Source organism: Tachysurus fulvidraco, chromosome 18 (assembly GCF_022655615.1).
Source record: "Tachysurus fulvidraco isolate hzauxx_2018 chromosome 18, HZAU_PFXX_2.0, whole genome shotgun sequence".
In the NCBI taxonomy this organism is placed as follows: Eukaryota; Metazoa; Chordata; class Actinopteri; order Siluriformes; family Bagridae; genus Tachysurus; species Tachysurus fulvidraco.
Window position 1 is genome coordinate 10,840,281 of NC_062535.1, and position 21,578 is coordinate 10,861,858.

The 21,578-nt window shown below is 39.4% G+C and overlaps 3 protein-coding genes and 1 pseudogene across 7 annotated transcripts; 3 read left to right on the forward strand and 1 right to left on the reverse strand.

Annotated features, from left to right (window-relative positions):
• The first annotated feature begins 730 nt into the window (after positions 1–730).
• On the forward strand, positions 731–4,073 carry ebpl (EBP like). Its single transcript, XM_027156132.2, has 4 exons — positions 731–1,031; positions 1,111–1,180; positions 2,339–2,477; positions 3,022–4,073. The coding sequence occupies exons 1-4, from the start codon at positions 858–860 to the stop codon at positions 3,254–3,256; spliced, it is 618 nt and encodes a 205-aa protein (XP_027011933.2). The 5' UTR covers positions 731–857; the 3' UTR covers positions 3,257–4,073.
• arl11 (ADP-ribosylation factor-like 11) lies at positions 3,751–4,895 on the reverse strand. Its single transcript, XM_027156135.2, has one exon. The coding sequence runs from the start codon at positions 4,727–4,729 to the stop codon at positions 4,184–4,186; it is 546 nt and encodes a 181-aa protein (XP_027011936.1). The 5' UTR covers positions 4,730–4,895; the 3' UTR covers positions 3,751–4,183.
• Positions 4,896–5,530: 635 nt separating this feature from the next.
• Positions 5,531–12,985, forward strand: LOC113648771 (RCC1 and BTB domain-containing protein 1). Of its 5 annotated transcripts, none has more exons than XM_027156120.2 (12): positions 5,531–5,659; positions 6,828–7,056; positions 7,422–7,572; positions 8,143–8,309; positions 8,700–8,858; positions 9,081–9,188; positions 9,337–9,479; positions 9,868–10,058; positions 10,316–10,442; positions 10,967–11,118; positions 11,335–11,465; positions 12,463–12,985. In XM_027156120.2, exons 2-12 carry the CDS (start codon positions 6,931–6,933, stop codon positions 12,601–12,603), a joined length of 1,596 nt encoding a protein of 531 aa, XP_027011921.2. In that variant the 5' UTR covers positions 5,531–5,659; positions 6,828–6,930; the 3' UTR covers positions 12,604–12,985. The 5 variants fall into 5 exon arrangements, with proteins under 5 accessions (XP_027011921.2, XP_027011919.2, XP_027011924.2 ...); XM_027156118.2 differs by having other exon boundaries at positions 5,610–5,766; XM_027156123.2 differs by lacking the exon at positions 5,531–5,659 and adding an exon at positions 5,802–6,040.
• Positions 12,986–13,468: 483 nt separating this feature from the next.
• Positions 13,469–21,578, forward strand: part of LOC113648774 — a 52,602-nt pseudogene continuing 44,492 nt past the window's right edge.

Sequence of the window (21,578 nt, forward strand, 5' to 3'; positions counted from 1 at the left end):
AATCCAAAATAAACAATGATAACCTATTTTTGCGTTTCGCTCTAAAATATTCTCTGGGGGAAAAAAATCCATACCAAATATGTCTTTTGGTTCAACGTTTTTCACTTCTACCTTCAGATTTTGCACATTATCATCTAGTACTTGCTAATATTATGAACAGCAGCTATGTTAATCCCTGTCCACTTCTTCTCTCTTTCTACCGATCCTGGGGCATCCAAAAATTGTACCAGCTCCAATTGTCTTCCGTGCGATGAAGATGTTGGACCTCCACTGAGATGAGGGTGACTCTGTGAGGATCCTGAGGCATCTAGAGATCTTACAGCTCCAGTTAGACTCTGCTATACTAAAGAGGAGACATCAACTTCATGTGGTCTTTTGCATCAGTACAACATTGATGAGACTGTATATTTATAATCACACCCTTCAGTGTCACCCATATGATGATGAGGTTCCCCTTTGTGTCTGGTTCCTCTCAAGGTTTCTTCCTTCATTTCCAGGGAGTTTTTCTTCACCAGTCACCTGAGTCACCTCAGACTTGCTCATTGGTGATAAATACAAACAAATTTAAATATATCTAACATTAACCTTGAATATTTGTATTATATTAATCTTTATATTATTCTTTATAATAACCGTTTGTTCTATGTTTATGTTCTGTAAAAGCTGCATTGAGACATTTTCAATTAGAAATGAATTGAATTTTGGACTCTGACCATCTTTTTTTTGGGAGGAGCTAAAAGTCGAAAGATGGTTGAACCAACCAAGAAGAGAGAAGAAAGTTCATTCGTTGATTCCTCATATCACGTCCTTGCAACTTCTGCTTAAGTTCTGTTTGATGTAAAACGCCTGGAGCCGGGATGAAGGAGGATCCTGCACTTTTTACCCCAGTCACAGTCGTTTCTCTTCTCGCTTGCACCGCACAGTTTGGCGTCGGTTTGATTTTGGCGCAAATCTGCGGCAAAAAATGTTCAGCAACCGATAGGTGGGTCCTGGTCTGGTTGTTCTACGATGCCATCGTCCACTTCACTCTGGTAAGTAAGTGTGTGTAGTGTTTAGATCAGGAATTAGAGAGGACGTCAGTCACATGTTTTGTTTTTGGGGTTTTTTCAGGAGGGTTCGTTTGTTTACATGTCACTGGTCGGAACCGTTGCAACATCAGATGGTATTTTTGCCGAGTTGTGTAAGTGTTATATCGCATGCTTTTTATAAAAAATGTGCAAGGTCTGTTTTTATTGTCTTAAGTTTAAATAAACCTGTTCGGGTGAAGCTATAGTAGTTTAGTCCACGTGTTAAAATAAGAAAAGTGCTTTGGGCGCTATCTAGTGGTGAATAATGGTAGTGTGCGAGTGGGTAAAAGGCTTTATAGAATCTTTCCAAAAAAGAGTGTTTCTGTGGCTTTAGGACATGATTCATGCTAGAAGAAATGAGACGTAGGCTTTGAAGACCATGGAAGAGATTAGATTTAAAGTGAAAATACAGATACAGTGAGTCAAAATTGTAATGAAATGTTTGGAGATACTGGTATTCACACCTAAATCTGAACAAACCTTTTTGAAAATTTTGAAGAAAAAAAAAAAGAAACAAACAAATCCATAAAACATTTAAAACTTTAGATAGTAAAACTACATGGTAATCGTTTAACAGGAGAAAGTGAAGGATTTTACTTTAATAAATGCAGTCCTCCATCCCTCCACACTCCACCCTCATGTACACAAGCTGTAGAGAGGTCCATTAAAACGACGTCCAATAATAAAACCTAGTCTGTACACCTACATAGTCTGTGTGTCATTACTAAATAATTTTTAGTTAGAGCTACAAAAACTATAAAAAAAATATATACTGTATGTATGTGTGGGTGTATATTTTATATATATATATATATATACACACATGTATATGAATATGAAGGCATATTGTAATTACCAAGGTTAAAGTTTTTCCTGTACATTTGGTATTGTCCAAATATAGCAGATGGGCTGATTATTATCGCAAGAAAAATCTGTTAATATTCGGTGAAAGAGCTTTGTGTTTGAGTGTGTATTTTATATGTAAGCTAAATTAACTTTGACTGGAATCCTGTGTGTTGCTCTTTAGTGTGTCATTTTAAGCCAGAAACAGCAGATGCTTTTGCAGACACACACAAAAAAGACATTTTAACAAAGAACACATTGATAGCTTTATCTGTGCCTCACTGACCAGGTACCCTTGATTATCACCTTTCTTGAAGAGTGATGACCTGTTTAAGGTGGCTTTAGTGTTGGTACAGAATAGGATATGGACTGTCTGGGACTCCCTGAATGCAGGAATGAGAGTGTTTGCTGTGTATCATATCTTGTAGGGAAAGAATACGGGAAGGCAGATCAGCGCTGGCTTCATTCAGACCCAACCATCGTATCCTTGGAGCTGCTGACTGTCGTCTTGGACGGGTTTCTAGCACTGGTTTTGGTCTACGCTATTATTAAAGACAAGTATTACAGGTACAAATGGCAGCAGAATTTCTAATACAAACCTTACACAAAATTCGGCCTTAAGATAAAATTCAGCACAAAAGTTAGCATCCTCTTCTAGAAGAAAACAATTTTATTTTTTAAAATGTTTTTCTCTTTTTGGCTATCATATAAATATTCTCAAATAGTATTGCTGTCCCTTTTTTCCACATTCTCTGTACTGTTTGTTTTTTGTTTTTTTTTTAACTCAAGATCATTCGTAAAATATTGGTATGTTTATTAAATTATTTTCTTTGAAAGAAACTTTAAAATTTTTTGATTTATTGAAATCAGATTCAGGTATCTGTGTTAGTTTTGTTTGTTATTAAATTTAGTTAGTAAATTGCACACTCTTGTAGAAAGACTGATGTGCACTTAAACTGAATTCTTTACAAAAATAACAAAACTATGGAGTAAAATCCCAGTCATCTCTATGGGTGAAAAAAAGTAAGACACAAAGTGAGCCTTCTTGTGTCATCACCATACACCTGTGTAATCTTTAACACCATCACCGTCTGCTCTTTCTATACTTAAGGCACTTTGTTCAAATCAGCCTGTGTGTGTGTGAGCTATATGGAGGCTGGATGACCTTCTGCCCAGACTGGCTTATAGGAAGTCCCAACCTGAATACCAAGAATTGGCTCTACCTATGGGTCTACCTGGTCTTCTTTAATGGAGTGTGGGTTGTGGTGCCTGGACTCTTGCTTTGGCAGTCATGGAAAGATCTACAGAAATCACATCAATATATGAAGAAGAATAAGAAGACGTAGATATGCAGGTTTGTCTGTTTGTTTAGACAGAAACATTGAGAGACAGAACAGTGACAGTGAGCAGATTCTGAAATGTGATTCCTTATATTGTCCTTATATATAACTCATCTGTTTAGTTTAGCTTATTCTACATCATGATTTGTAATGTTGGTCCAATTTGTATTTCTATGTAACTATTTTATAACTATATATATATATATATTTTCATCTTCTTTTGTATGGTGACCTTGAGTGTTCAGAAAGGCACCTTTTAAATAAAATGTATTATTATTATTATTGTTAATTTTTGTGACTTTGTCAGATATTAATGCTTTTTATCAATTGTAAGTGTACCACACAGTGATTTTTGCCCTAATTACCCAATCCTAACAGTAAGTGGATTATTTGTCGGTTCGGTTAATGGATCTTAACAATTGTGGGGGGTTTTTTTTTGTTTGTTTGTGTTTTTTTTTTTTTTTAAATTATTGCACAGATTTGCTGTCACACATGAACTCATTATGAACTTGATTACATTTTAATAAATAGTTGTTTAATAAATTCTTTGGTGAACAAAAGACAAAGCATATGACTAAGTAAATGATAAGGTGTACCTGAAACACACCCATGAAGTTACCTCTACCTCTTAAACACACACAACACAGCAACATGTTAACTTTAAAAAAAAATTAACATGTTAATTTTTTTATATTATGATCTTTGTATTGCTACAGTCTATAATAATTTACTTAAACCACCTAGTCAGTATAATGCATTAATATGTACATCAGTTTATCCTAAGCTATTCACATAAATAAATCAGACATTGCTTTATTACACATCTTTGGTGCCATTTCTCTACCATTTTTTTTTTTTTTTTGGTATTCAGAATTCTGGTTATTCTAACACTTCATATTTAATATTGGACATGTTTATTGAAGCTATATTCCTTCACTGTTTCTGAATCAGTTTAGCCACAGACAGGAAAGCCTGGTGCAGTCCCAGTCCTTTCAAAGCACTACATGCCTGGATTTCCCAAATCCTTTTGGTGTAGCTCTCTAAATCCAGCTGTTGGCACACCTCATTTAACTCCATTGAGTCTGGTAGGTCTGTTTTATTAGCCAAGACCATCAATGGAACATCTTCCAGGTGCTGGTCACTTAAAATGCTCTTCAAAGCCATTTTTGCTTCCTCCATGCGTGTCCTGTCACTGGAATCTACCACGAACACCAGCGCCTTGCATCCTTCCAGATAGTACCTCCAGTTAGACCTCAGACTACCCTGTCCACCTACGTCCCAAACAGTCAGCATTGTCTTCTTGTTCAGCTCTAAAGTGACCACGTTGAAGCCAATGGTAGGTGATGTTTCCATGATGACCCCTCGGTGGAGCTTGTAGAGCAGAGTGGATTTCCCAGCAGAGTCCAGGCCCATTAAGACCACATGGGGCACCTTTTTGAAGTTTTTGTCCTTGGACTGCTTCTGAAGATTGGGCCCCATTGTATGTATTCCTTGATACGATGTCAATAACCTGTTTTGTTTGAGAGGAACACCTACCTTTTGCCCACAGGAGAAATATGTCAACAGTCTTCAGAAAGGAGTTGTTCAGAGGAAACCAAACACGAGTAAAGAGCTGCACTGAAAAGCCACAGTCTGTTGTCATATATATACACGGCAGTTATTGCAACATACCACGTGACTTCAAGTTAGTCAGCATTCCTCTGGACAAAGGGTGGAACCTTTCCTATGTACAATGCACATTTAAAATGACGGGAATCGCTCGATAAATTATCTGAATCTTCACTTTGCATTAAATGATTTTTATATTGAAATAAACAATCGCTTGATGATCGAGTAAACAAAACATTAAAGCTCTTTAGTTTGGTATTGTAAACAATGTAGAATAAACTATACCATCAATGCAAATTAATTAAAACTATTAAATTAGTTTACAGGGTAAATAATTAAATATTTAAGGTGTTGGGCTACCCATCAGAAGGTTGTAAGTTTGAATCCCAGGTCCACTGTTGGGCCCCTGAGCAAGGCCCTTAACCCTCAATTGCTCAGTTGTATAGAGAAAAGAATTAGATAACTGGATATAAGAGTGTCTGCTGTAAATGTACATACTTTTTATAAAGCAAAACGCTAGTTTGTTTGTTTAGATTATTCAGCTTCAAATATAAATTTTACATTTCTCTTGTTTTGTTTTTGTTCATTAAATGCACTTCATGGTCTTTTCTTTTGTACAGTCAGACTGAGTGGGATGAATGGGATTACTGACTGACGACACACACACACACACACACACACAGAGAGAGAGAGAGAGAGAGAGAGAGAGAGAGAGAGAGAGAACTGGTAACATTAGAACGCTGAAAACTGTAGAAGCCGCAGTCGGTAATATTATCTGAAACAATCAGCTTTCGTTGTTTGGTAGGTCTCTCTCTCTCTCTCTCTCTCTCTCTCTCTCTCTCTCTCTCTCTCTCTCTCTCTCTCTCTCTCTCAGTTCTATCCAGTTTGCTGATGGAGCGATGCTGTAGGTCAGTACCTCAGTACTATACGGGTTATGATAGCTAATAGCTGTCTTAGCTAACAGTTGTCTTTCTGGCTAGTTATAAAGCTGGCTAGCTAATGAGCTAATGTAGTAGCTAATACGTTTGCTAATGCTAACGTACACAGCGCAAGCTAACTCTGTTATTCAGTTAGCTAGTAGCTTGTGTTAGCTGTTGACATATTTGTCGCATTATTGTTGTTTTTCGGTTGTATCCTCACTTCCATCACTAGCTCATCGCATATGGACTTCTAGACTTTTCAGTAATAAGCTTTCAGTGTTTTCTAGTATCGTCAGGTCAGAAAGCTAACAGGATTACATGACATTTATATTACTGTTCTCTAAACAAAGGCTTATAGATAAGAGATAATACTGCACTTTGGTGTCTATTCATCTTTGCGTAGATTTCCATGGATATTGGACAATGTGTTTATTGTGTAAGAGTTCAGTTGCTGTACTGCGTAGAAATCTAATGTAAAAGTGACCAGAACAAAAACATGATCACAGTAACATTACTATAAATATACCTTCAGTTATGTTGTATTTGATTGACAAAAGTCAGAATGTGTCATTGTGCTTGTGTCAGTGTCACAGATGTAGAGATTTAAAACTAGCATCAGTTTAGTTTGGAGGGAAATTTTCCAGTATCTATGAAAGAAACTGGAAGAAATTTGCCAACCAGCGAAAACAACCACTGCATCTTATGGAATTGCTGCTCAGGCAATATCACAGGGCAAACAAACACATCCAGAGGAAAGCTATCTGCCCTCTAAATAACCACCCCTCGTTGTCACAGCTACGTACAGGTTTTGAACCCATGATCTCCCAGCTATAGGCACAATTTCTATATTAATGTGCTCTGGCAATCATCTTTCTGTGGTTGACCCTTTAACAAAAAAATCCACCAGAGCTATTGGCAGCCATTAACATGAAAAAACATGTAATGATGTGGGATGTACTGACTGGAATGTATGTTATTTTGTAAATGTCTGGTTATGATTGTAGTTCTGCTGTTCTGTCTGTACTTACATGTAACTTTTGTGTGTTTAGTGTTAGCAGTGGCGGTAGCCACAGTGCCTCTTCTAGTGTTGTATCTGCTTCTGCCCCACCCAAACCTGTTTCCCCTTTACCCTGGAGCTTCAACTGTACAGCAATGGTGGATGTAAGCAAATGGCCCCTGTTTAGCATTCTGAGTGCACAGGACGCTGCGTCAATACGTCAGGCGTGCGTGTTTGGAACATCTGCCAATGAGGCGATCTACATCACCCATGATAACGAGGTGAGTGTGATGTGATGTGAAGTAGGATTCATAACCCAGTCAGTTAGAAGGAGGCTAAGCAGTACCAGATTAGAATCAGGTTTATTGGCCAAGTGTGTTGAGATACACAAGGAATCTGGTTCCAGCTGTTGGTGATTCTGAAAAATACAGACATAAATAACACTATACTATACATTTAGCTTGGACTGTACATCAATCAAATCAATTAATTACAATCATATTATTGACCTGCATATGAGTTTCATTGTATTTACCCAGTTCATTCTAGTTATTAATGTAAAATAAAGTCTCAAACTACATTCAATTCTTTTGATATTGTGCTTATATGGAGGAATCCTGTGTATTATTGTTGTTTTATTGTACAGGTCTATGTCTTTGGGCTGAACTGCAGCAACTGCCTGGGCACAGGGGACAGCACAAGCACCATCGTCCCTAAAAAGCTAAACTGTCTGAGTGGGAAGAAGGTGGTCAGTGTAAGCTATGGCAGTGGGCCACATGTGCTGCTCACAACAGAGGGTAAGTTACTAACACTGTTACTAAGATTCTCGCTAAGCAATTAGGTTACACCAGCAACTACATTAAAGACACAATTGTGTATTGCATAAAGAGAATGTGTACTACTTGCGGTTCTCATCACTATGGAATGTTTTCCAAGGGACAAAACAAGCTGTCCAAAAAGTCTGGGAACCAATTCTCATAAATTTACATATACTAAGTTATATTTATTATCTATAAAATAAGCTTTACCTTCTCTGCTCATCATGATTTCGTTGCTATTCTGAATATACTGAATATATTTGCTCAATCTATTCACATTTTCCTGATTTACAATACAATACAGTATGTAATGTCAACTGTAAAGCAAACTGTTGTGAAACTTTAGGGCTGTTTTGTAATTTGGGGCTAGACTTAGTTTCAGGAAATGAAAGAAAAAAGAGTTACGTTTACCTCATTTTATCACATGTGGATCAATCATGAAAATGTCTGTATAAAGATATTTATATCACCCAAGCACATCCAAAATTGTGAAATATTCTAGTGCCAGTATTTTGTCTTTTCTGATCAGTGCATCGTTTGGCTCTGCAGAAGGCCAGCTGTACGCATGGGGACATAACGGATACAGTCAGCTAGGGAACGGTACCACCAATCAGGGAGTGTCTCCTGTGCTTGTATCTACTAACCTCCAGAACAAGAGGGTGATCGAGGTGGCTTGTGGATCACACCATTCAGTCGCCCTCACCCATGATGGAGAGGTGAGAGTCTGAAGTCTGAGCTGCTGCCTTTAATATTAATAGTGATTTCTTTATTTATTTTTTTACATGGGTGGTAAATCCAGGTTGTCCAATAAACCCACATGATCTTAGTGTTCATTTCATGCAGTACAATTTTTCGCAAGCATCATAGGTCAATGCATGTTAAAAAACATAATAATAATATATTGTGATAATAAATTACTTAAACTGCTTCAGCCTCACGTCAGATATCTGTCAGCTTGGCTGTTTAGTGACATTGTGCTTACTGTAAGTGGGAACTTGTGATACACGACTAAAAACTTTTAAAACTTAATAAAACAAGTATTTAATAGTTGTTTGTTATTTATTGGTTTGTACATCACTTATCATTTCAAATGGTTGGTCACCCAGGTGTTTGCTTGGGGCTATAATAACTGCGGTCAAGTAGGATCAGGTTCCACGTCCAACCAGCCCACACCACGCAGGGTCTCCAGCTGCCTCCTTAACAAAGTAGTGGTCAGCATAGCCTGTGGTCAGACTTCTTCCATGGCGGTAACGGACAACGGAGAGGTAAAAGCGAACATGCCATAGTTTTAATTCTTCACTTAGTCCAAAGAGATGTACATATTTTCATTTGTCAGATTTTGAGCAGTATCTGGTACAATCATAATCTCAGTGACAGACCACATCATCATCAACTTTTTGTGAAGTCATTCTTACAATTCTATCATGTCTGTTTTGTTTATGTTTATATTTTTTGTATGTTTGGCTGTGTGTGCCTGTGTGTTTTAGGTGTATGGTTGGGGATATAATGGTAATGGACAGCTTGGTTTGGGGAACAATGGAAATCAGCTGACACCATGCCGTCTAGCAGCGCTGCAGGGTGTTTGCATCATGCAGGTCATTTTTTAGTTAAAATTTTAACTAAAAAATAACTAAATTTTAGTTAATTGGTTAGTATATTGTAATGAAACCGTTGTATGTTGATGCAAAGATAAATCTCATTTAGCTTATTGTATTGAGATAATGGTTTTGCCATGTGTTTCAGATAGCCTGTGGTTATGCCCACTCACTTGCACTAACAGACGAGGGACTGTTATATGCATGGGGAGCCAACACTTATGGTCAGCTTGGCACAGGCAACAAGAGCAATCAGCTTAGCCCTGTTCAGGTCATGGCTGAAAAAGAGAGGTATGACGGTGGATTTGTAGTTTTGTAGTACTTTTTTGCTTGCAGTTATTTTTGTTTTCTATTTTTCTAAGTGCACAAGTCAGGCTATTATGACTAAATGCTGGGTGTGGCACACTGAGATAATGACAGTGTGTCTGTGTGTGTGTGGATGGTCAGCATGCCAGTACTTCACATTGTTGTGTCTTGGATCCCTTTCCTGTCAGCTTGCTCTTGTTTTCCTCTTCCCACAATTGCAGGAAGATAGCATTTTATATAAAGAAAAATTTACTGAGAGGAATTTTGGACCTAAAGTCTGTTCAGGAATGCTTTAATATGGTTCCTCGGCTGGTTTTTAGCCTCTGATGAGTTTCCTTATCTATTCCCTCCCTTTCCTCTGATTATTCTTTAGGATTGTGGAGGTAGCAGCCTGTCACTCCACACACACCTCGGCAGCGAAGACGCAGAGTGGCCGGGTGTATGTGTGGGGCCAGTGCAGAGGCCAGTCCATTGTCTTACCCCACCAAACTCATTTCAGCTGCACCGACGACGTCTTCGCCTGCTTTGCAACACCGTCTGTCATGTGGAGACTCCTGTCCATTGGTGAGTCTGGAGAAGCTTAATATTACTGTGAGATTGTTGAATAGCTTTTCATGGTCCAAATGTAAGAGGATCAGAGATTTATTCCAGAAGCATATCAGTTCATGATCCTGTACAGTATGATGACGGTGATGCATTTTTTTAATATTTTTTTCAAAACACATTTTCAGCTTCTCTCCAGGTCACAGTTGAGCCCTGTATTGTGTGCCTATGTGTCATCTTGCTAAAGTGTATTAACATATCTTTTACTCTGCTTGTAGAGCACGATGATTTCCTGACCGTGGCCGAGTCTCTGAAGAAAGAGTTTGACAGCCCTGAGACTTCAGACCTGAAATTCAGCATAGAGGGCAAATTCATTCATGTCCACAAAGCAGTGCTTAAAATTAGGTGCATGCTTCACTCCATTACACTCAATGTGGGAAGTGAGATTAGTTCACTGGCACTAAAAAGTGTACAGTGTTTGTTTTTGCCATGCAGAGGTTGACATTATCAGAGAATTTGATGTCAGCTTGGACATAGAGTCATGGTCTGACTTGAGCTTCACATCATGTGAAGAATAGTTTTGCATAATATTATTCCAGTTGCACTTCATGTTTTTATTATTTACACTTCTTTGATGTTTTTTGAAAGGACAATAGAGAAGATTTAGTACAAAGGTTTAGCAAGCGTTTTGCATATAAAATTATTACTGAAATGGTTACAAGAAGCCCTCGTTTCCAGCTACAACAACTCATTTAACTTTTTTAACACAACAACACAGAACTTTATACACACAAAACACATTTCCGATTTGCTACCACACTGCGATCATGTCTTTATTTGGTTCTTGTATGTTTGATTTGATCCAAGTTTGAATGAACTGTTCAGCTGTGACACCTGACATACAAACACACCATGATTTGCTTTCTCAGATGTGAATACTTCAGATCCATGTTTCAATCCCATTGGAATGAAAATATGAAAGAGGTGATTGAGATCGATCAGTTCTCCTACCCAGTGTACAGGTCCTTCCTCAAGTTCCTCTACACAGACACAGTAGATCTTCCTCCAGAGGATGCCATTGGTGAGTGCAACATGGAGCATGAGAAGTTTCTAGTCCATCTACACACAATTCATATGTACATGGAAAAAAAAACAAATGTTAGAATAATTATCAGTGTACAATATTTCTGTGTCCTTAACTGGCTATAACCAGCAAATAAAAAAATTGATTAAGCATTGATCATTACATCACTGTTCACCGGTCATTTTTTGCCCCTTTTGTTTATTTTCTGTGCAGGACTATTGGATCTGGCAACTTCGTACTGTGAGAACAGGCTAAAGCGGCTATGTCAGCACATCATAAAGCGGGGCATCACTGTAGAAAATGCTTTCTCCCTGCTTTCTGCTGCAGTCAGATACGACGCTGAGGTACAAATGACCCACCTGCTCTTACAGGACACACAAAACTTCTGGCTCATGACAAGTTTAACTTTCTTTGTCTGGGTTGTCTAAAGCTTTAAAAATGCACAGGTAGAACTGTTATCTGTGTGGAAATGTGAGTGAGCCATTAAATAAGCACTGGGTTTCATTTTGATGATGATAAGAAAAACATTTGCCCAGCTCTTGTTCCTTTCACCCTGTGATGATAGATTTTCACTGTTGCCCTAGAGATTTATTCTAAATTGGGTCGCTGTATTAGCTCTAGAATAAAAACAAAGCTTTTTATTCGGTATGTTTAAGCACATAAGAGACTTTAATATTGTTTGTTATGAATTCCATCGTGTACTGTACTGCACACATCAGACTGAGGGGAAACTATGATCTTTCCACAATGTGGAGCACGCAGATTTGTGGGAACAACGACAACTTCTGCTGCTATCATGACAGCTATCTTACAGTCACCTCACATTTGGAGAGAAAATAAAGACACTAGCCACTCACATGTCTGTTATGTGCAACCTGAGGGTAGAGCACCACGTCAAAGCTGAGATTAAATTTAGTTCAAAGAGAAAAATAATCGTAAACTTGTTCACTACCACTTTTTACCAGGGTTCCAGGTAATGGAGAACTAGTTTTGAGTGTAGGCGATTTCAGTATTCATTTTACTGTAAGTCCACTAATCAGTCTATTTCGGGCAGTGGTGTTTAAACTATATGTAAAGGCTCTGGGTTACTGATCAGAAGGTCAGGGGTTCAAGGCCTTCTACAGTGGTGCTATATCATGTCTGTCTCTCTCTCTGCACTGACCCCAACTTTCTAACAAGGGGATATGCAAATAAATAATCTCACTGTACTGTAATATATATGTGATAAATAAAGGCTTTTACTTCTTATAATCAGTCATGATCTCTCTCTCTCTCTCTCTCTCTCTCTCTCTCTCTCTCTCTCTCTCTCTCTCTCTCTCTCTCTCTCCCCTTCTCAAATAGGATCTTGAAGAATTCTGCTTTAAGTTCTGTGTGGACCATCTGACCGAAGTGACTCAGACTGCAGCATTCTGGCAGTTTGACGGGAACATGCTGAAGGAGTTTATCTGTAGAGCCAGCCGCTGTGGAGCTTTTAAAAACTAAATAACCAGCTAAATTTTCCCATGAGTGCATCTGTTACTACAAACTCATCCGCACCACTAGAGGGCACTCGACTGTTACAGCCTGCACTTTGAGCCCTTTTGCTTTATTACAGATATCCCGAGAAGGAGAATTTTTATTTTAGTTCTATTTAAATGCACAGCTCCCGATAGTTAATGACTGCACAGACATTATTTTTATTTTGTATGACTTAACTTGTGTTTGTTTATGGTAAATGCTTGTGAATGTGTAAAAAAGGAAAAAAGTCTTTTTTTTGTCAAATGTATATATTGTACAGGTTTTGCAATAAATTTAAAATGAAGTGATTTATCCAGGCTGCAGTGATGTAAGTTATTAACTGTTATTAAAATTGAAAACAATTAAACGAGGACTGAGTTTTGTTAAACATTGTGTGTTTGCATGGAGTTTTCTTTTCCATGTTTACGGTAATGTCAATTTGTTAACGTTTTTTTGTGTAAGTCAGGAAAAATATTGCGTTTAAAGTCACTTAGTCTAGGAAAATATCGACTTTTAGAAACTATTTTAGGAAACGAATCTGAATTTATAATGTCATAATAGTAACATAAACTCAAGACTTCATTGGGATGTAAATTTATTCATTTAACATGTTCTGCACTAATATAGCTTAAGTCATTTGTTTTGGTCAGTGAAGCAGCTGATATCCTTTAAGAATAAATTCCAATTAAAAACATGGCGATGCTATTACAGGAAAAAAACGTATATTCCCCACGAGCTAAGAAGGAGATGATGGGGGAACTGTGCTGGGGCTCTGTGTTGGACTAAAAGGAGACTTTACAGACCAACTCTCCCTTCTATTATGGGAAATGTGAGATCTTCACCTAACAAGATGGATGAGGTAGTGGCTCTTACCCGGCATCAGAGGGAATTACGGGAGTGTAGCATCATGCTGTTCATGGATTCATGGCTAAGTGGTGCTTCAGAGGCTTTTACAGAACGAATTATACGTTAAATCTGAAAAATGTGAGTTCCATGTTACAAAAAACACCTTCTTGGGCTTTATTTTGGCAGCAGGGAACTTTCCGATGGATCCAGACAGAATCAAGGCTGTTAGGCATTGACCTCACCCCAAGACATGTAGGCACCTCCAGCAGTTCTTGGGATTTGGCAACTTTTATCGTCGATCCTTGGCTATAATTCAGTCACAGCACACCTGCACCAGCTAACTTCCCCCCTTCAACTCTACTCTTGGAGACCTCAAGCTGAGCAAGCTTTCAAACAACTTAAGCAGCTCTTCACCTCTGCCCCCATCCTCACCTTGCCGGATTCCACTCAACAATTTGTGGTGGAGGTTGATGTGTTAGATAGCAGTGTTGGGGCTGTTTTGTCTCAGAGGGACCCCAAGGACAATAAACTTCACACTTGTGCATTCTTTTCTCGTCATCTTTCCCCATCCGAACGGAACTAGACCATTGGCAAACGTGAGTTACTGGCTGTCAAACCCGCCGTGGAGGAATGGCTTCACTGGTTGAAGGAGGCTGAACAACCTTTTTTGGTCTGTACGGACCACGAGAACCCTGAGTACCTTCGGACAGCCAAGAGGCTGAAGCCCCGACAGGCTCGTTGGGTCCTCTTCTTTGGGAGGTTCAACTTTGCGCTGACCTACAGGCTGGGAGCGTAGGACGGAAAGCCGGATGCTCTCTCTCGTCAGTTATCCCACGATTCTGTCGAGGCCGCCGCTTAACACATTCTTCCTCACTCCATCGCCATTTGGCCCTTTGACTGGGGAATTAAATTAAACATTTAAAAATTAAAAATTAAAAAATTAAATCTTCACAAATTAAAAACCGCGACCCGGCTTCGGATAAGCGGTAGAAAATGGATGGATGGATGGATGGATGGATGGATTCTCCTGCCTCCTGAACAGACCTAGAAGTTTCATCATACTACTTATGTGCTCTGCTTCTACATTTAAGGCATTTAGCAGACACCCTTATCCAGAGTGAATTACATTTTATTTCAATTTAAACAACTGAGGGTTAAGGGCCCTGCTCAGGGGCCCAGCAGTGGCAGCTTGGTGGACCTAGGAATCAAACTCACAACCTTCAGGTATTTGGCAGGCCAAATGTGTGCCAAATACTGATCCCCTCTATATCCACATCCTGCCAAAAACGGATCCTTTTTATATCCACATCCTGCTAAATACTGATCCCCAATATATCCACACGATGCCAAATACTGATCCTTTTTATATCCACATCCTGCCAAATACCGATCCCATATATATCCACATCCTGCCAAATACTGATCCCCTATATATCCACATCCTGCCAAATACTGATCCCCTATATATCCACACCTCGCCAAATACTGATCCCCTATATATCCACATCCTGCCAAATACTTATCCCCTATATATCCACATCCTGCCAAATACTGATCCCCTATATATCCACATCCTGCCAAATACCGATCCCCTATATATCCACATCCTGCCAAAACGGATCCTTTTTATATCCACATCCTGCCATATACTGATCCTTTTTATATCCACACCCTGCCAAATACTGATCCCCTATATATCCACATCCTGCCAAATACGGATCCCCTATATATCCACACCCTGCCAAATACTGATCCCTATCCACACCCTGCCAAATACTGATCCCCTATATATCCACATCCTGCCAAATACTGATCCTTTTTATATCTACACCCTGCCAAATACTGATCCTTTTTATATCCACATCCTGCCAAATACTCATCCCCTATATATCCACACCCTGCCAAATACTGATCCTTTATGTATCCACATCCTGCCAAATACTGATCCTTTACGTATCCACATCCTGCCAAATACTGATCCTTTTTATATACACACACTGCCAAATACTGATCCCCTATATATCCACATCCTGCCAAATACTGATCCTTTTTATATCCACATCCTGCCAAATACTGATCCTTTTTATATCCACACCCTGCCAAATACTGATCCCCTATATATCCACATCCTGCCAAATACGGATCCCCTATATATCCACACCCTGCCAAATACTGATCCTTTTTATATCCACACCCTGCCAAATACTGATCCCCTATATATCCACATCCTGCCAAAAACGGATCCTTTTTATATCCACATCCTGCCAAATACTGATCCCCTATATATCCACATCCTGCCAAAAACGGATCCTTTTTATATCCACATCCTGCTAAATACTGATCCCCAATATATCCACACGATGCCAAATACTGATCCTTTTTATATCCACATCCTGCCAAATACCGATCCCCTATATATCCACATCCTGCCAAATACTGATCCCCTATATATCCACATCCTGCCAAATACTGATCCCCTATATATCCACACCTCGCCAAATACTGATCCCCTATATATCCACATCCTGCCAAATACTTATCCCCTATATATCCACATCCTGCCAAATACTGATCCCCTATATATCCACATCCTGCCAAATACCGATCCCCTATATATCCACATCCTGCCAAAACGGATCCTTTTTATATCCACATCCTGCCATATACTGATCCCCTATATATCCACATCCTGCCAAATACTGATCCCCTATATATCCACATCCTGCCAAATACTGATCCCCTATATATCCACATTTTGCCAAAAACGGATCCTTTTTATATCCACATCCTGCCAAATACTGATCCCTATATATCCACACCCTGCCAAATTCTGATCCCCTATATATCCACACCCTGCCAAATACTGATCCCTATCCACACCTCGCCAAATACTGATCCCCTATATATCCACATCCTGCCAAATACTGATCCTTTTTATATCCACATCCTGCCAAATACTGATCCTTTTTATATCCACACCCTGCCAAATACTGATCCCCTATATATCCACATCCTGCCAAATACGGATCCCCTATATATCCACACCCTGCCAAATACTGATCCTTTTTATATCCACACCCTGCCAAATACTGATCCCCTATATATCCACATCCTGCCAAAAACGGATCCTTTTTATATCCACATCCTGCCAAATACTGATCCCCTATATATCCACATCCTGCCAAAAACGGATCCTTTTAATATCCACATCCTGCTAAATACTGATCCCCAATATATCTACACCCTGCCAAATACTGATCCCCTATATATCTACACCCTGCCAAATACTGATCCCCTATATATCCACATCCTGCCAAATACTGATCCCCTATATATCCACACCCTGCCAAATACTGATCCCCTATATATCCACACCCTGCCAAATACTGATCCTTTTTATATCCACACCCTGCCAAATACTGATCCTTTTTATATCCACACCCTGCCAAATACTGATCCCCTATATATCCACATCCTGCCAAAAACGGATCCTTTTTATATCCACATCCTGCCAAATACTGATCCCCTATATATCCACACCCTGCCAAATACTGATCCCCTATATACCCACATCCTGCCAAATATTGATCCCCTATATATCCACATCCTGCCAAAAACGGATCCTTTTTATATCCACATCCTGCCATATACTGATCCCCTATATATCCACATCCTGCCAAATACTGATCCCCTATATATCCACATCCTGCAAAATACTGATCCCCTATATATCCACATCCTGCCAAATACTGATCCTTTTTATATCCACATCCTGCCAAATACTGATCCCCTACACATCCACACGATGCCAAATACTGATCCTTTTTATATCCACATCCTGCCAAATACTGATCCCCTATATATCCACATCCTGCCAGATACTGATCCTTTTTATATCCACATCCTGCCAAATACTGATCCCCTATATATCCACATCCTGCCAAATACTGATCCCCTATATATACACATCCCGCCAAATACTGATCCTTTTTATATCCACATCCTGCCAAATACTGATCCCCTATATATCCACATCCTGCCAAATACTGATCCCCTATATATCCACATCCTGCCAAATACTGATCCTTTTTACATCCACATCCTGCCAAATACTGATCCCCTATATATCCACATCCTGCCAAATACTGATCCTTTTTATATCCACATCCTGCCAAATACTGATCCCCTATATATACACATCCTGCCAAATACTGATCCTTTTTATATCCACATCCTGCCAAATACTGATCCTTTTTATATCCACATCCTGCCAAATACTGATCCCCTATATATCCACATCCTGCCAAATACTGATCCTTTTTATATCCACATCCTGCCAAATACTGATCCCCTATATATCCACATCCTGCCAAATACTGATCCCCTATATATCCACATCCTGCCAAATACTGATCCTTTTTACATCCACATCCTGCCAAATACTGATCCCCTATATATCCACATCCTGCCAAAAACGGATCCTTTTAATATCCACATCCTGCTAAATACTGATCCCCAATATATCTACACCCTGCCAAATACTGATCCCCTATATATCCACATCCTGCCAAAAACGGATCCTTTTTATATCCACATCCTGCCAAATACTGATCCCCTATATATCCACACCCTGCCAAATACTGATCCCCTATATACCCACATCCTGCCAAATATTGATCCCCTATATATCCACATCCTGCCAAAAACGGATCCTTTTTATATCCACATCCTGCCATATACTGATCCCCTATATATCCACATCCTGCCAAATACTGATCCCCTATATATCCACATCCTGCCAAAAACTGATCCCCTATATATCCACATCCTGCAAAATACTGATCCCCTATATATCCACATCCTGCCAAATACTGATCCTTTTTATATCCACATCCTGCCAAATACTGATCCCCTACACATCCACACGATGCCAAATACTGATCCTTTTTATATCCACATCCTGCCAAATACTGATCCCCTATATATCCACATCCTGCCAGATACTGATCCTTTTTATATCCACATCCTGCCAAATACTGATCCCCTATATATCCACATCCTGCCAAATACTGATCCCCTATATATACACATCCCGCCAAATACTGATCCTTTTTATATCCACATCCTGCCAAATACTGATCCCCTATATATCCACATCCTGCCAAATACTGATCCCCTATATATCCACATCCTGCCAAATACTGATCCTTTTTACATCCACATCCTGCCAAATACTGATCCCCTATATATCCACATCCTGCCAAATACTGATCCTTTTTATATCCACATCCTGCCAAATACTGATCCCCTATATATACACATCCTGCCAAATACTGATCCTTTTTATATCCACATCCTGCCAAATACTGATCCTTTTTATATCCACATCCTGCCAAATACTGATCCCCTATATATCCACATCCTGCCAAATACTGATCCTTTTTACATCCACATCCTGCCAAATACTGATCCCCTATATATCCACATCCTGCCAAATACTGATCCTTTTTATATCCACATCCTGCCAAATACTGATCCTTTTTATATCCACATCCTGCCAAATACTGATCCCCTATATATACACATCCTGCCAAATACTGATCCTTTTTATATCCACATCCTGCCAAATACTGATCCCCTATATATCCACATCCTGCCAAATACTGATCCTTTTTATATCCACATCCTGCCAAATACTGATCCCCTATATATCCACATCCTGCCAAATACTGATCCTTTTTATATCCACATCCTGCCAAATACTGATCCCCTATATATCCACATCCTGCCAAATACTGATCCTTTTTATATCCACATCCTGCCAAATACTGATCCCCTATATATCCACATCCTGCCAAATACTGATCCTTTTTATATCCACATCCTGCCAAATACTGATCCCCTATATATCCACACCCTGCCAAATACTGATCCCCTATATATCCACATCCTGCCAAATACTGATCCCCTATATATCCACATCCTGCCAAATACTGATCCCTTTTATATCCACACCCTGCCAAATACTGATCCCCTATATATCCACATCCTGCCAAATACTGATCCTTTTTATATCCACATCCTGCCAAATACTGATCCTTTTTATATCCACATCCTGCCAAATACTGATCCTTTTTACATCCACATCCTGCCAAATACTGATCCCCTATATATCCACATCCTGCCAAATACTGATCCCCTATATATCCACATCCTGCCAAATACTGATCCCCTATATATACACATCCTGCCAAATACTGATCCTTTTTATATCCACATCCTGCCAAATACTGATCCCCTATATATCCACATCCTGCCAAATACTGATCCTTTTTACATCCACATCCTGCCAAATACTGATCCCCTATATATCCACATCCTGCCAAATACTGATCCTTTTTATATCCACATCCTGCCAAATACTGATCCTTTTTATATCCACATCCTGCCAAATACTGATCCCCTATATATACACATCCTGCCAAATACTGATCCTTTTTATATCCACATCCTGCCAAATACTGATCCCCTATATATCCACATCCTGCCAAATACTGATCCTTTTTATATCCACATCCTGCCAAATACTGATCCCCTATATATCCACACCCTGCCAAATACTGATCCCCTATATATCCACATCCTGCCAAATACTGATCCCCTATATATCCACATCCTGCCAAATACTGATCCCTTTTATATCCACACCCTGCCAAATACTGATCCCCTATATATCCACATCCTGCCAAATACTGATCCTTTTTATATCCACATCCTGCCAAATACTGATCCTTTTTATATCCACATCCTGCCAAATACTGATCCCCTATATATTCACATCCTGCCAAATACTGATCCCCTATATATCCACATCCTGCCAAAAACGGATCCTTTTTATATCCACATCCTGCTAAATACTGATCACCTATATATCCACACCCTGCCAAATACTGATCCTCTATATACCCACATCCTGCCAAATACTGATCCCCTATATATCCACATCCTGCCAAAAACGGATCCTTTTTATATCCACATCCTGCCATATACTGATCCCCTATATATCCACATCCTGCCAAAAACTGATCCCCTATATATCCACACCCTGCCAAATACCGATCCCCTATATATCCACATCCTGCCAAATACTGATCCTCTATATATCCACACGATGCCAAATACTGATCTTTTTTATATCCACATCCTGCCAAATACTGATCCCCTATATATCCACTTCCTGCCAAATACTTATCCCCTATATACCCACATCCTGCCAAATACTGATCCCCTATATATCCACACCCTGCCAAATACTGATCCCCTATATATCCACACCTCGCCAAATACTGATCCCCTATATATCCACATCCTGCCAAATACTGATCCCCTATATATCCACACCCTGCCAAATACTGATCCCTATCCACACCTCGCCAAATACTGATCCCCTATATATCCACATCCTGCCAAATACTGATCCTTTTTATATCCACATCCTGCCAAATACTGATCCCCTATATATACACACCCTGCCAAATACTGATCCCCTATATATCCACATCCTGCCAAATACTGATCCCCTATATATCCACATCCTGCCAGATACTGATCCTTTTTATATCCACATCCTGCCAAATACTGATCCCCTATATATCCACATCCTGCCAAATACTGATCCTTTTTATATCCACATCCTGCCAAATACTGATCCCCTATATATCCACATCCTGCCAAATACTGATCCTTTTTACATCCACATCCTGCCAAATACTGATCCCCTATATATCCACACCCTGCCAAATAATGATCCCCTATATATCCACACCTCACCAAATACTGATCCCCTATATATCCACATCCTGCCAAATACTGATCCCCTATATATCCACATCCTGCCAAATACTGATCCTTTTTATATCCACATCCTGCCAAATACTGATCCCCTACACATCCACACGATGCCAAATACTGATCCTTTTTATATCCACATCCTGCCAAATACTGATCCCCTATATATCCACATCCTGCCAGATACTGATCCTTTTTATATCCACATCCTGCCAAATACTGATCCCCTATATATCCACATCCTGCCAAATACTGATCCTTTTTAT